The sequence below is a fragment of the Papio anubis genome, chromosome 16 (assembly GCF_008728515.1).
Source record: "Papio anubis isolate 15944 chromosome 16, Panubis1.0, whole genome shotgun sequence".
NCBI classification, from domain to species: Eukaryota; Metazoa; Chordata; class Mammalia; order Primates; family Cercopithecidae; genus Papio; species Papio anubis.
In genome coordinates this window covers 11,182,218-11,198,349 of record NC_044991.1, presented here as the reverse complement: position 1 = coordinate 11,198,349, position 16,132 = coordinate 11,182,218, and the positions used below count along the sequence as shown (strand labels likewise).

General features: G+C 49.2%; 1 protein-coding gene across 2 annotated transcripts; it reads left to right on the top strand.

Annotated features, from left to right (window-relative positions):
- Positions 1-239: 239 nt before the first annotated feature.
- Positions 240-15,928, top strand: MIEF1 (mitochondrial elongation factor 1). 2 transcript variants are annotated; one of them, XM_003905565.4, is made up of 6 exons: positions 240-485; positions 2,569-2,898; positions 9,044-9,194; positions 9,621-9,798; positions 10,004-10,266; positions 11,323-15,928. In XM_003905565.4, exons 3-6 carry the CDS (start codon positions 9,051-9,053, stop codon positions 12,127-12,129), a joined length of 1,392 nt encoding a protein of 463 aa, XP_003905614.1. In that variant the 5' UTR covers positions 240-485; positions 2,569-2,898; positions 9,044-9,050; the 3' UTR covers positions 12,130-15,928. The 2 variants fall into 2 exon arrangements, with proteins under 2 accessions (XP_003905614.1, XP_021777258.1); XM_021921566.2 differs by lacking the exon at positions 9,044-9,194.
- Positions 15,929-16,132: the final 204 nt, after the last annotated feature.

The window sequence follows — 16,132 nt, the reverse complement described above, 5'->3', positions numbered from 1 at the left end:
GCCAGAGATCAGCAGACGGTACAGGAGGCTGGCCAGGCACCCCGGACAAGCTAAGGGGCTGCCAGCAGGTGAGGGGCCTAGCGGGTGCGGCAGCCTCGTTGGACAGCGAGGGTACCTCCTGCCCTCTAACCTTCTGCCAGCATCGGGACCACCCCAGTACCCACAGCCGGACCCGGACAACGGAATCCTCTAGGGGCAGGGCGCGAGTGGCCTCTGCAGGCCCGTCCCTTGGTGAGGTCACACACGGAGGCGGGGCTCAGGATTGGGGGGCGGAATCATGCGCAGGGGGCGGGGCCCGAGAGAGAGCTTGGAGAAGACCGGAAGTCCCTCCGCCTCCGCCCGCCCTCGTGCTCCCTTCAGCCCCTTCGTAGCTCAGTGCGCAAGGTCGTGTCCCGGAAGTGAAGGGGCCATGTTGATGGGTGACCCGGGGAGAGGTACCCGGCCGGAGGCGAGTCCTGCGGAGTGGTAGCGCGCGCGGCCTACGGGTGAGTGAGGGGAGGAATGAGGACCGGCGGCTGCTGGGTGGCCGGGAGGTTGCGGCGCTTCCTCTCAGGCTGCTGCCGGCGCCTCGCATGCGGCCCGGACCCAGGATACCGGCCTGCAGCCGGTGGTCTCGCCCCATCCCGCCCTGGGCTTTCCTCTGGGAGGCCCCTTGGCGGCCCCGCCCAGCCCCAACCTCGGAGACTTCCCGGGTCCCGGAGCAGGCCTGCCCTGGCCTCTGGGCCTCCGCACCCCGGCCCGGCCCCCAGGGTTGGGGAAATGCAGACTGTCTGGGGCTCAGCCGCCCACTCTCCCAGCGACCTTGTAGTTACAGCCCTCGCCGTGACAGTCGCCTTTTGCCTCGTCAAACGCTTCTGTTGATTTTCTACATCGGAAGGCCGAGGGAGCTCCTAAACAGTTGAGGAAAAATGGACAGGGATGGTGGCTTGCTCAGGCTTGCGCAGGAAGTTAGCAAGGCCGGAGGCTAAGGGCTAGCGGACTTTGGGCCCAAAGTCCAATCTTTTTTTCCAGCCAAATACTTCCCCCACTCAGTGTCATTTCTTTATTTCTGAAACGGAGGTGATCATTTTTTCCACATAGGGACGTTGTGAAATTCTCTCCTTCGTTAAACATAATTTTGAGCGCCTTGTATGTGCCAAGCGCTGTGCTAGGAAAGTTCGCGGAGCACTCAGAAGTGCTGTACACATGGTCCGGCTCCAGCAAAGGGTAACTCATTCCAGAGGCAGGCAGAGTTGGGGTCAGGAGTGCAGCCCTCCTCTTGACAGTTGTGGGCCCGCGGGCAAGTTACTTCCCTCTGGGAGATTGTTTCCTCCACTTAAAATGGGGTAATGTTGACCCTAGGGTAGCTGACAGAATGAGTTGTTACGTGAGACATGCTTCAAACATTGCACATTGTGTATAGTGCAATATAGTGCAATAAGCATTTACTGTTACTAAGAACCCTGACCACCTCCTAGATTGTTAGTGTAAATGTGACAATGGGCAACAAAGCACTTTACAGATACGCTTGTGTAAGGCTTTATTGTTACTGAAGGAAGGCAGTGGCAGTTTAAACTTAAATGTAATTGTTTATTGAGCATCTACAAACCTGGCTAGGTGGTACTAATAACAGCTGCTGTTGATAGAGTGCTTAGTGTGTGCCAAGTGCTGTTCTAAACATGTTCACATACATTAAATTCATTTAGTGCTTATGCCAACCATATGGGCAAAATACAATTTTTATCCTCACTTTATAGATGAGGAACTGAGACAGGCACAGAGAGGTTAGGAGACTTGCCCACGGTAGTGCAGCTCGCAAGTGCTGGTGCCAGGATTTAAGTATGGCTGAGTGCTTGTCTTCAGCCCTCCTAGATCACCCCCTGTGGTGAAGTTGTATTACCGTTCTTTACATGCACAGTTCTCAAAATATAACCCTATGTGGTAGGTACTATTGCCATAATATCCTAATCTCCATTTTGTAAGTGAGGACGCTGGTGCTCAGTGGGGGTTGAGTCTTTTGCCCAAAGTCATATGGCACGTAAGTGGCAGGGCCAGGATTTGAGCCCTGGTGAACCACAACCTGTATGTTTCCAGAATGGGCATCCAGAGGCTGGGGTCTCTAGTCCTAGTCTTGCCATTAAGTCATAAGGTGATCTAGGGGGTCTCTGGAACTTGGATTAAAAACGTCTTATAGGCCGGGCGCTGTGGCTCAAGCTCAATCCCAGCACTTTGGGAGGCTCAGATGGGCGGATCACGAGGTCAGGAGATCGAGACCATCCTGGCTAACACGCAGGTGAAACCCTTCGCCTCTACTAAGAAATACAAAATAGCCGGCGGTGTGTCGGGCTTCGTAGTCCCAGCTACCGGGAGGCTGAGGCAGGAGAATGCGGAACCCGGGAGGCGGAGCTTGCGAGCCGGAGATCCCGCCACTGCACTCCAGCCTGGGCGGCAGAGCTTGTGACTCCGCCTCAAAAAAAAAAAAAACAAAAACAAAAAAAAAAGAAAAAAAAAAAACGTCTTATAGTCTCTACAGGTCCTTTTGTTATTAATTCTGATACTAGGCTTGTATGTCTTTCCTTCTGTTTATAGTGTGACACCCAGCCTGCCAGTCCCCCATGGCCCGGTGGAGCCGAGCGGCGGTGCTGAGTCTCTATCGGGCTCTGTTGCGCCAGGGCCGACAGCTTCGCTACACTGATCGAGACTTTTACTTTGCCTCCATCCGCCGTGAATTCCGAAAACATCAGAAGCTAGAGGACCCTGAGGCCCGGGAGAGGCAGCTGGAGAAGGGCCTGGTCTTTCTCAACGGCAAATTGGGGAGGATCATTTAGGATCCTCCAAGGGAAAGAGGACAAAGGTGTCTTCTGTAGACACTCCTGCTCTCTCCCATCCCCACCTTACAGATGCATTAAGAAGCCTCAGGTATGTAGGCCCTTATTCCTGTATGTTTCGTAATTTTTTGTTGCAAGGGACCGAGAAAAGGATCAAAGTCGTCCTTTTAGTCATTAGAAATCAGTGGAGAGCCAGTGCGCTGGTGTGCATCTATAGTCCCAGCTCTGCAGGAGGCTGAGGCAGGAGGATGGCTTGAGCCCAGGAGGTTGAGGCTGCAGTGAGCTATGATTGCATCACTGCACTCCAGGCTGGGTGACAGAATGGGACCCTATCTCCTGGGGAAAAAAAGGCCGGCATGGTGGCTCACACCGTAATCCCAGCATTTTGGGAGGCCGAGACGGGCGGATCATGAGGTCAGGAGATGGAGACCATCCTGGCTAACATGGTGAAACCCCGTCTCTACTAAAAATACAAAAAAAAAATTAGCGGGGCGTAGTGGTGGGCACCTGTAGTCCCAGCTACTGTGGAGGCTGAGGTGAGAATGGCGCGGAACTCCGGGAGGCAGAGCTTGCAGTGAACTCCAGATCGCTACCACCGCGACTCCAGCCTGGGTAACTGATAAGACCGCCTGAAAAAGAAAAAAGGATTATTTGAGGTCTGCCTCAAATGAGAAATAGAGGCTTATCAGCAGCGGGGCAGGGAAGTGGGAACTGCAATTTTTTTTTTTTTTAAAGAGACAAGGTCTCACTCTCACCCAAGCTGCAGTACGGTGGCATGATCATAGCTCTCGGGAACCTTGAATGCCTGGCCTCAAGCAGTCTTCCCTTTTCAGCCTCCTGAGTAGCTGGGACGCCAGGCATGTACCAATGTGCCCAGCTAATTTTTTATTTTTATTTTTTTTGTAGAGATAGTCTTGCTATGTTGCCCAGGCTGCTCTCAAACTCTTAGCCTCAAGCGATCCTCCCATCCTTGCCTCCCAAAGCATTGACTGCACTTTGTAGTCTGGAAACTTAAGTCTGGTGTGGCCAGAATGGTACCTCTGTAAGGCAGATAGCCAGAGTTGAGGCTGGGCCAGATCTGGAAGGACATTGACTCCAAGTTGAGATGGTAATGTATATCTTATTATGCGGGGACCATCACAGCTCTGTAAGCAGAGGAATGACATAGCCACATTTGTATCGTAGAGGGAGCGTACCAGTGGCAGTGTGAAGAATAAATTGATGAGAGATACTAGAGGTAGTGGATGTAGCCGGATGAGATTGAGGGACCGAGGGGTGGGGGTGGCCGCATATAAACACAGTGTGTACAGCAGTGGGACTTGGTGATCAGTTGGCTGAGGCAGGAGGAGGAGAGAGAAAGATGAAGAGTAACTGGGTAACTGGGTGTAAGGCCTGCCAGCTGGGTGGAGGGTGCTGCTTTTAACTGGAGGAGGGAAAGCTGGAGGAGGAGCCTTACATAATGGCTTTTGGTTCTTCTCAGCCACTTAGGATTGGCACACCTGCCTTTGGCAGTACAGGGCCGGGGTGGGGTGATGCCCATGGGAGCCTGTCTGCACAGGGAGGGTTGGCTAGCAGATCTGGGAGGGCATTAGGGCGTTCCTTGAAATCTTTGTGTTCCTAATATATTTTGGCTGTGAGTTGGGCTACACGCTGCTATCACCACCCCCTCAAAAAAACCAAGAAACAAAACGCTGTAGGGTTAATACTTCATTCCCACAGGAGATACTTAGTATGCATCAAACACTGCACACCCTGGGGATGCAGCAGTGAATGAGCCCAGGTGTCCCCCAGAAGCATATGGTCGGGGGTTAATGGAGTGGAGATGGGAACAAGGTGGGGAGCAAGTACCTAGGACTCCTGTAGATTAGTTCTCCCCACCAGCTTGAGCTCAGGGTTCAAATCTTGGCCATGTAATTTACTGACACAGTGACCTTGGGTCGGTTACAGAAACTACTCAGTTTCTAAATCCTGTAAATTTGGAATAATATTACTGATCTCATGGGATTGTTGTTGTGAGGATTGAGGGAATTAATAATAAGAGTAAAATTCCCAGCACATAATGCACACTCAACATATGTTACCTAGTCTCATACGTACTCAAGCAAGATAGGTTTATAAAAAGGCCTATGGCTTTTTCAATTAAAATAAGTTGGAACTTTAACAATTCTGTGCTGTCATCCTAGGAAGCCACAAGGCCTCCATTATTCATCATCCTTACTTTATTAGGGTAATGAGCATTTCTGTTCCCATTTTTGTATCTAGGGAGACAGGTTAAATAACTTGCCTGCAATGTTGGCAGAGCTCAAATTCTCTATCCCTAGTTCTGCCCACCAGGTCTGTGTTCCTTTTTTGTTTTTTATTTTAACCATCTTAACCATTTTAAAGTATACAGTTCAGGAGCAGTAAGTATGTTCACATTGTTGTGTAACAGAGCCCCAGAACTTTTTTCATCTGGCACATCTGAAACTCTATACCCATTAAACAATGGAGTTCCTTCATGACAGTCCTGATTGGAGGTGCAGTTCTTACCTGCTAGTAGGCTGTAAGGTTATGTAGCAGAACCCGAGTGGAGAATGTGTCGTGGAGAAGCAGTTTAAACTGGAACAAGTTGAATTAACTCTTCAAGTAAGGTCCATGTCTGTCTGTTGAGCTTGTGGACGCTCTCTTCTATTCCAGGTCACCAGGTCTGTGATGTCAGTTGGTCCTTGGATGGTGGGTGGGGGGTGTATATTGCACTACAGCAGGAAAAGCCTTTTTTTTTTTTTTTTTTTTGAAACGGAGTCTTGCTCTGTCGCCCAGGCTGTAGTACAGTGGGTGCAGTGTAGTCTTGGCTCACTGCAACCTCCGCCTCGCAGGTTCAAGTGATTCTCCTGCCTCAGCCTCCCGAGTAGCTGGGACTACAAGCGCCCACCACCACATCCAGCTAATGTTTTGTATTTTTAGTAGAGACAGGGTTTCACCTGTTAGCCAGGATGGTCTCGATCTCCTGACCTCATGATCCGCCCACCTTGGCCTTCCAAAGTGTTGGGATTACAGGTGTGAGGCACTGCATCCGGCGGAAAAGGCTTTAACAAGCTGGCCCAACTTAATAGTTTTGATCTTAGCTGGTGGCTCACGCCTGTAATCCCAGCACTTTGGGAGGCTGAGGTAGGTGGATCACCTGAGGTCAGGAGTTCGAGACCAGCCTGGCTAACATGGTGAAACCCCCGCTCTACTAAAAATACAAAAAATTAGCAGGGTGTGGTGGCACATGCCTGTAATCCCAGCTACTGGGGAGGCTGAAGCAGGAGAACTGCTTGAACCCAGGAGGCGGAGGTTGCAGTGAGCCGGGATCGCCCCACTACACTCCAGCCTGGGTGACAGAGCGATACTCAGTCTCAAAAAAAAAAAAAGAAAGAAAGAAAAAATAGTTTTGATCTAAAAAATAGTGATACTCAAGACAATATCACTGCGAATTTTAAAGGCCGTTTTAGAGCAGTCTCAAAAGGTGAAATATCACTCAGAGGACAGTCTGGGTTGCTGACTGAATTCTGGAAGCTGACCTTTGTCCTGTGGATGGAAATCTTAAAAGACTAGATGATAACTCATTTGTGGAGCACTTTTACAGTTTATAGACCATCCACTGCAATACAGTTTATACCGTTCACATACAGTATTGCAGTGGGTGGTATTTCCTCACTACAACCCTGTGATTTGGTCCCATGCAGGGACCATTATCCCCTTTTGGTAGCTGAGGTGTTAAGTAACTCATTTGAGGTCACCCAGCTAATAAGTCAGGGCTTAAGGCAAGTTCCGTATCTCAGGATTTCTGACTCTAAAACCCACGCTCTGTTTTGTCATCTGTAGCACCACCTTGCAGTCAACAGAAGGGCACCAAGGACTAAAATGGTCCAGGGAGGCTGCTTCTGCCCGGAGCGAGGAGGTGCCCTTCTGGCCTTGCTGCATCACACTGAAGGATCATTTAGAGGGCCCTTGTGTCCAGTGGCTCTCCCTATTGTAAATATTTCAGTAAAGAGTTAAAACAAGAGACATTGTTATGTGTGGGGAAATGTATAATGTTCTGCTTTTTTCCTGATTGGGTTACTCTGCTCTGCTAAGTTTGGTATGGCTCGTCTCTGTCTCAGTGTCTCACTGTCTGGAGGGAGGGTGTCTGGTGCTCTTCCCTGACTCCACCTGTAAATACAAACATTAACTCTTCTCCCTGGCCTTGCTCTGTACATTTGAGGTAAGAATGTACTTGGTTTGGCCAGATAGTCTCTCATGTCCCTAAACCTGAAGCTTCTGTTGACTGTAAATGGTAGAGAAAAGGAAAGTACCCCCAAGGTGTGAACTCTAGTTAGGGAAAAAATATTTTTGGGCTTGACAGTGACTCTTAGTTAACTCAGTTGCTGGAATAATAGAGTCAGAAATATTTCTTTGTTTTTCAGGGAGGTAGAGGCAGGAGCATAATATGCGGAAGCTGGCAATACCCAGTTGTAACATGGTATTAGAAGGAATGTTATTTTACATGGAAGATAATCCTTAGTGATCCTTTTTTTTTTTCCTCGAGACAGAGTCCTGCTCTGTTGCCCAGGATGGAGTGCAATGGCGATTCTCCTGCCTCGGCCACCATGCCCAGCTAATTTTTTGTATTTTTAGTAGAGATGGGGTTTCACTATGTTGGCCAGGCTGGTCTCGAACTTCTGACCTTGTGATCCACCTGCCTTGGCCTCCCAAAGTGCTGGGATTACAGGTGTGAGCCACCGCGCCCAGCGGATCCTGTCTCTTGATGTCCTCCCATTCTGGGACACTAAATGGTATCCGACTTTGGTTTCCCTTATGTCATTCCTGGTGTGAAGGACACGGGATATTATAGAGGAGAGTGGCAGGTATTCCAATCTGAACCACGCTGTCATCCTTTACCCGGCTCAGGCCCAGGGTTCTAACTCCACGGGAATGGGCTTATCTGGGGACTGCTGCTGCAGCCGCAGTCAGGAAGACTCCCCTCTAGCCGGGAGCAGCACTGGCCTGAGCACTGCACTGGAGGCCAGCCTCTTCGCTGTGGTGCCCAAGTACTCCTTTCAGGTGACCACATTTTTAGTTCCTCTTCCAAGTGTAATCGAGCAGGTGGGTGTTTTGTTTTCCAGTTAGCAGTCAAGTCTGCAGTGTCCTTTGTGTTTTTATCTCCCAGGATACCAGTCTCACCTAAGCTTTTATAGTCCCCGCTGCCCACTTTTCTCAAGAAACAAAGCATTTGTCAAGTAGGAGGGTCCATGGAGGGACCTTTCTCACATATGGATGTGTAGTTCCAGTTCCATGTGCAGGGTGTTTGGTACATGTTGTTTTGTGTTTGGTTTGCAGAAAGTAGATAGAATAAGGGCCGATTTGATTTGGGTAAGGGTGAGCATGGTACAGTAGAAAAAGCATCATACAAGGAGTGGGGAGTCCTGAGTTCTGGAGATGACTGTGTCATTTTGTTTTTGTTTTTGAGGTGGAGTTTCGCTCTTGTTGCCCAGGCTAGAGTGCAATAGTGTGATCTTGGCTCACTGCAACTCCGCCTTCCAGGTTCAAGGGATTCTCCTGCCTCAGCCTCCTGAGAAGCTGTGATTACAGGAGTGTGCCATCACATCCGGCTAATTTTGTATTTTTAGTAGTGACGGGGTTTCTCCATGTTGACTAGGCTTGTCTTGAACTGCTGACCTCAGGTGATCCGCTCACTTCGGCCTCCCAAAGTGCTGGGATTACAGGTGTGAGCCACCGTGCCCGGCCCATTTTGTTTTTTGTTTTTATTTTTAAGAGATGGGGACCTGCGTTACCACATTGGGAAGGGGTAGAGAGACCTGCGTTATCACATTGTGAAGGGGTAGAGAGACCTGCGTTATCACCCCTGTGAAGGGGTAGAGAGACCTGCGTTATCACATCGTGAAGGGGTAGAGAGAGCTGCGTTGTTTTGCATGTGGGGTACTTCATTGTAACATATAAAAAAGGATTGACACTGAGCTTAATGCTTTCTTAATCTCACTAGCTTGGGGAAGGTTTTCCTACAGTACCCAGGATCCATCCCTTCTCCTTGCATCCTGATCTATCATGGGACACTGTAGCTCCTTCTAGACCCTAAAGCATACAGTGCTGGAGGCAAGAGGATTTGGGTTGCTGGAACTCACAGAGTACCCTATACTTGTTGGGGTTTGGCTTGTTGGGGGAGGGAGGTTCTTGGGGTCCCAGTACTTATGGCCGTGTTCTATCTTCATTCTCAGATGAGCAATGGCAGGCGCTGGTGAGCGCAAAGGCAAGAAGGATGACAATGGCATTGGCACGGCCATTGACTTTGTGCTCTCCAATGCCCGGCTGGTGCTGGGGGTGGGTGGAGCGGCCATGCTGGGCATCGCCACGCTGGCAGTTAAGCGGGTAAGTGCATGCAGCCAGGGTTAGGGGTGGGATGTAGTAGTATGGTCATAACATGTAATATTTTATAGAAAGAAAATGTGGAAGCATTCTAGTAATAGGAGGAAATGATCGCAATGATGTTAAGTGAAAAAAACAGGTTTCAAAAGTACGTATAGAGTGGTCCTCATTACATGCATCTAGAAAGAAACATACCAGATATTACAAACAGATTTCTTTGGGTCATGACATATGGATTATCTATGTCTTATTTAGTCTTCCCTGAGATTTTCTGCATGGAGCAAAGTATTCTATAATCTAGAATAAAAACAAAATTACTAAAAGATAGTAGTTGACCTTACTAGGACAGAGCTTCTGGAGAGGAAGTAAATTGGAAGGAAATAGGGAAAGAGGGCAGGTTTATGTCCTGTGTCCTCTCTGCTATTTCAGATGTACGATCGGGCGATCAGTGCCCCTACCAGCCCCACCCGCCTGAGCCATTCAGGGAAAAGGAGCTGGGAAGAACCAAACTGGATGGGCTCCCCCCGACTGCTGAACAGGGACATGAAGACAGGCCTGAGCCGGTCCCTGCAGACCCTTCCCACAGACTCCTCTGCCTTTGACACAGGTGAGAAGGGCTGCTGCCCCTCCTGGGACCTCTCTGGACTTTCAGTACCACTCCTGCACTCAACAGATATTTCCTGAGCACATCTGTGCCAGGCACTGTGCCAGCACTTGCCCTCCATGCCAGGCCCTTCTTTCTGGGGCTGAGGCAGCTGTGGACTGAGCAGGCATGGGCAGAGCTCACGTGCCTCTCTCTCTTGCCTTGGCAGATACATTCTGCCCGCCCCGGCCCAAGCCAGTGGCCAGGAAGGGCCAGGTAGACTTGAAGAAGTCACGACTCCGCATGTCCCTGCAGGAGAAACTTCTTACTTACTACCGGAACCGGGCAGCCATCCCTGCTGGAGAGCAGGCTCGGGCCAAGCAAGCTGCTGTGGACATATGTGCCGAGCTCCGGAGCTTCCTGCGGGCCAAGTTGCCTGACATGCCGCTTCGGGACATGTACTTGAGTGGCAGCCTCTATGATGACCTGCAGGTAAGAAGGTGGTTCTCATGGTGGGTGGGGTTTGGGTGCTAAGCACAGTAGTGTTGTTGGCACAGATCAGTGTCCAGGCTTGCTAGAAAGACTGAGGTCTTACAGCTTCCGAATCCTGTGTACTGCAGCAGCATTTGGAGAGCCATACTTGTTATTCTTTTTTTTGTTTTGTTTTGTTTTGTTTTTGAGACGGAGTCTCGCTCTGTCGCCCAGGCTGGAGTGGTGCAGTGGCGTGATCTCGACTCACTGCAAGCTCCACCTCCCGAGTTCAAGCGATTCTCCTGCCTCAGCCTTCTGAGTAACTGGGATTACAGGTGTGTGCCATCACTCCTGGCTAATTTTTTTGTATTTTTAGTAGAGACAGGGTTTTGCCATGTTGGCCAGGCTGGTCTCGAACTCCTGACCTCAGGTGATCCACCCACCTTGGTCTCCCAAAATGCTGGGATTACAGGTGTGAGCCACCACGCCTGGCATGTTATTCTTTCGAAATTCTTGTGTCTTTAATCCTTTCTCATGTTTTAGTCCTACTTACAACTTTTAAGAAGCTATAAGAGGCTTCCTCCTTCCTATGTTCTTGTATCCATCTCTCCTTTCTAGTTTTCTCAGTCTGTGTAGATTGATATGGTGACATGAAAGAATTCTTTTTTTTTTTTTTTTTTTTGAGATGTAGTCTTGTTCTGTCGCCCAGGCTGGAGTACAGTGGCACGATCTTGGCTCACTGCAACCTCTGCCTCCTGCGTTCAAGCAATTCTCCTGCCTCAGCCTCCCGAGTAGCTGGGACTACAGGCACCCGCCACCATGCCTGGCTAATTTTTTTGTATTTTTAGTAGAGACAGGGTTTCACCATGTTGGCTAGGCTGGTCTTAAACTCCTGACCTCAAGTGAGCTGGCCGCCTCGGCCTCCCACAGTGCCGGGATTACAGGCGTGAGCCACCGCGCCTGGCCTAGAGTTCCCATTCTTGCTGGGGAAATGTAAGATGGTGGGAACTGTGTTGGAGGAAGCGTGTCTTTTGAACAGAGTAAACCCTCCAAACGTTTTAAATTCTGCTCTGACAGGTGGTGGCAGCTGACCACATCCAGCTGATTGTGCCCCTTGTGCTGGAGCAGAACCTGTGGTCGTGTATTCCTGGTGAAGACACCATCATGAATGTTCCTGGCTTCTTCCTGGTTCGTCGTGAGAATCCAGAGTACTTTCCTCGTGGGAGCAGTTACTGGGACCGCTGTGTAGTGGGGGGCTACCTCTCCCCAAAGACAGTCGCAGATACATTTGAGAAGGTGGTGGCTGGCTCCATCAATTGGCCAGCCATAGGGTCCCTCTTGGACTATGTGATCCGCCCGGCACCACCCCCAGAGGCCCTCACACTGGAGGTACAGTACGAGCGTGACAAACATCTCTTCATTGACTTCCTGCCATCAGTGACCCTCGGTGACACAGTCTTGGTGGCCAAACCACACCGGCTAGCCCAGTATGACAACCTGTGGCGGCTGAGCCTGCGTCCCGCAGAGACGGCACGCCTGCGGGCTCTGGACCAGGCTGACTCGGGCTGCCGATCTCTGTGCCTCAAGATCCTCAAGGCCATATGCAAGTCCACCCCGTCTCTGGGCCACCTCACTGCCAGCCAGCTAACCAATGTCATCCTCCTTTTGGCCCAGGAGGAGACTGACTGGTCTCCAGATATGCTGGCCGACCGTTTCCTGCAGGCCCTGAGGGGACTTATCAGCTACTTAGAGGCTGGAATCCTGCCTAGTGCTCTAAACCCCAAGGTGAACTTATTTGCAGAGCTCACCCCTGAAGAAATAGACGAATTAGGATACACTCTGTACTGCTCATTGTCCGAGCCAGAGGTGCTGCTGCAGACGTAGGGCAGGTGAAGGCCAAAGCGGGTGTTGGTGGTCAGGCCCTGGATTCTCCGTTAGATACACTTGGCTACGTAGTTGGTGCCTCACAGGGTTCCTGGTGCCTGCTGTCTTGCTGATCATCAACCTGGTCACTTCATACTGATTAGAATGACATCTCTTCCGTCTCCTATTTTCTTACCCAACTCTTCCTATTTTTGTTACCAATCACTGTGCTCCCTGCTCCCCCTGGCTCCAGGCTAATTTTTCTGGAATGAATTGAGAAGGTGGTGTGCTGGCCTGAGCTGATGGACCACTTGTTTTGCATTTCAGCCCATGTTTGCTGCCTCTGTCTGGTCTGCCTTGCCTGTTTGCCTGTTCCTATTCAGTGTCTTTTCTATTTTTTCCTTTCTTGTTCATGCCTTCTGTTTTGCTCTTGTCCCGGGAGCATATCTGCCTAATTAAGATGTTGCCTTTTAGTTGAATGCCACTGAAGAGCTGTGATAGCATGTTTCAAAGCTGAACTGTACAGAGTGAGTGCTGGGACAGTATTTAGGGTTTCTGGGAGTGAGGCTGGTAGGAGAGCTGGCCTTGACCCCGGTTCCTGGAGTAGAGTCTGCCCTCCCCGCCATCTCCTGACCCATTCCTAAATGCTGAGAACGTCTCTCACGGAAACACTGTTAGTGATCCCCACAGGACAAGCTGGATTCTAAGTTATTTGCAGATTGAATTTCTGGGTGGCTATCAGCAGAAGTGCAGAGTAGGGAACCAGAGCTGGTTAAGGGCCTAGTGGAGGGTTTGTGTGCCCAGTGTCTGCTCCTCATCTGTGGCTGCAGGGGTCAGACAGACAAGGATGGGGGCTGCCAGGACACCACCTCATCATGAATGCTGGTTTTCACCCCTTTTCCTTATTTTATTGCCAATCAGGACAAGGCCTTGAAGGAATGCAGCCTTAGCCATCAGCTGAGGATGAGGGAGGTAGACAGGTAACTGAATGTCAGTTGGAAAATCCGGTCACTAGTTGGGGTTTGGTGGCCATGTTTTCTTCCCAGACAGGCCCTGCTTTTCTAGGATGTGGCCTTAGGCAAGAACAGACCCAACAGCCAGCCCTTCATCCTCCAGTGTCTGCCATAGGAACGTGAGAGGGCTGTTTGCTGAGCGCTCGGGGTACGGCCAGAGGGCAAGTGAGCATGCACAGACCTCTTTCCCCTGTCCTGTTCTCACCCGGCACCTGGGGAGATTGGTGCTACCAAGGAAGAGAGCACACAGATAAGGCAGAGGGGAGGAGATGGGCATTTCTTACGTTCCTCATTGTTTCCTGCTGCTGAGATTGCAGTATTTATTGCAATGTAAATGTATCCTGAAGGTGAGGAGGAATGTTTAAGCCACCACGTCCGTGTGTCGTCTTGGTTTGTGTTTTTCCCTGTTTGTGGCAAGACTCTGATGATAATTCTGTTTCTCATCTGCCTATTCAGTATTTTGTTTTCCTCCCGTCAAGTTGTCTTATTTTTTCGATGACTACCTCTCCATCAGTGAGGTTCTGGTGAAGCTCTCTGCAGCTGTCTCATTCCTTTCCAATGATAGTAACAGGAAATAACTCTTTAGCATTGATACCTCAGCAGCAATTTAGGGTAGAGATTCCTGCCCCTGTTTTGTCACAGATTAGGAAGTTGACAACTAGGCTTAACCTTGACTATATTTAGAGGGCTCTTTTCCCCTTAACAAGGATTTCTTATGGTGGTTTCAATTTCATTTGCATAAAAGTATTAAGAGGGAACAAAAAACGATAAAGCTGAGAATCGTGAGAGAGCTTATCTACCTGTCTGTTGGTAAGACTCGAATGAGAGTTTAAAAAAAAAAAAAATCTGTATGCCTGAGTACCATCCTGGATGAATCTAGAAGGTATGGGGTAGAGCCTAACAGTGAGGGTTCCAGTGTACCCATTGGGTTTCCATTACAGGGAAGGGAGAGGAGAGGATTGATAGAGTGTTGCAAAAGTATAGATTATTCTTCATTGAGATAAAGGATTTGGTTTCCCTGCCATGAGTATTAAAAAATTTTAAGTTTTTCCAACCTTGCATCTCTGACCAAATTTCACATAAAACATTGGAAGGAGGCTGGGCACAGTGACTCATGCTTGTAATCCCAGCACTGGGAGGCTAAGGCGGGTGGATCACTTGAGGTCAGGAGTTTGAGACCAGCCTGGCCGACATGGTGAAACCCCGTCTCTACCAAAAAGATAAAAATAAGCTGGGCGTGGTAGCAGGTGCCTGTAATCCCAGGTACTCGGGAGGCTGAGGCAGGAGAATCACTTAAACCTGGAGAGTGGAGGTTGCAGTGAGCTGAGATCACACCACTGCACTCCAGCCTGGGTGACAGAGTGAGACCCTGTTTCAAAAAATTTTAAAAAATAAAAATTGGAAGGAGAGCTTAAAAAAGATAAGATTTTAAGAGTTCCAAGTTATTTTAGTGTAATTGTCACTTGAGGAAGGCAAATGAGTTTATCATTCTTCTTAAAGACCATCTCTTTTAACTGTTTGACAAAACCATAACTTTGTCATTTTACAAGCAAGAACCTCTTAAGAAGTCCTCAGAACTAGAAGCAGTGTGAACTCTCAGCGTTGGTCCTGGTGGGTTTGCTGACCATGACTGGGCAAGCCATTCTTTTTGCTGCCATCTTCCTCTTCATAAAATGTGGAACATAGGCACTCGCTTTGAGATTTTTAGATAGAAGAAGACATTCTGCACCTGCCCCCTTTTTTAAATCTTTGGGAAAAGATGAGTAATTTTCCCCGCTACTCTGCCTTCCTGTTCAGTAACTCTTACTTTTGCCTGAAGTAATAGCAGCATCTACTTCTCCATCTAGAGATTTTTGTGTGTGTGCCATCAAGGTTAGCAAACTTTATACTTCGCCTAACACTTAAAAAATGCACTCATTATCTTAAACCTAATAAATTTCAGAGTTTATTTTGGTTCTCTTCTGTTGCCCTTCCTAAAAAATGAGTTCAAGATGACAGTATTTTTCTTTACATGCTTGGTTGTGAGTTTTAAAGTTTTATTTAAATAAATGTTGAAGCTCCAGTTTAAAGAAAGCATTGCAGAGGCCCACGGTCTCCTGGGTCCCGGCCGGTGGAGGCGCACCTGTCCATATTCCACATTCGCTGACGGTGCTCCCTGCACTCCACTCAAGGTGAGAGTGCAGATAGTCTTGAAGGGGAATCAGCTTCAGGATGGAAGGACCCAGGAGAGGCCCCGAGGGGGGATTCTGTAAATACAGACTACTGCGAGTGTGCAGAGCTCTGTGCCATGGTACTTCCTTGGGACTCTGACTTGGCTGACAACTTGTGCTGTCAGAGGATTTGTTAGAACTCTGCCCTTTTGTCTGAAGCTCAAGGCCAAGGAGACTTAGCATAGAGCTGACCCCTGCACCAGGCTGGGAGGCTCCAGCCCTTGTAGATGCCACTTACTATAAGTGGCCAGAATACCAGAGATGTGGGTTCCATGGTCAGCTGCACACTAAGTGTTTACCTTTACATTTGGATCACCTTGTAGTCTTTAATTATTGGTCCCTGAGGCCAAGTCCCACAGCTTGCCTTCTAGTCACTTGCCTGCCCATCAGTGGTGGTGGATGTGTTAGCTGGTAGATTTGGAATCAGTCACCAGTCTTTCTGTACTGTCTTGGTTAGGTCTGTATAAGTAGAGGCAGCTTAGCCCTGAGACCCAGAGAGCTGCTATCCTTTTTCTCCTTGCGGGAGGAAATAAAACTGGGGAACACAGTGTCCTTCCATAGCATAGGAAGAAGAAAATAAAAGTCTCCTTTCCACCAGTGTTGACTTGTGTGTGTTGCATGAAACCTCTTCCTGTGGGAGTGGTACTGGGTCTCCATTTTCAGCTAGAGTAACCTTTGAAGTGTTTGAGCTAGGTCTCTATAAAAGAATGGATGGGACAGGCTGCCATGAGAGTCATTCTTTCATGACCTTTTCAGTGTCAAAACTGGGGCAGTGTTACTTTAATACTCAACCATTTGCAC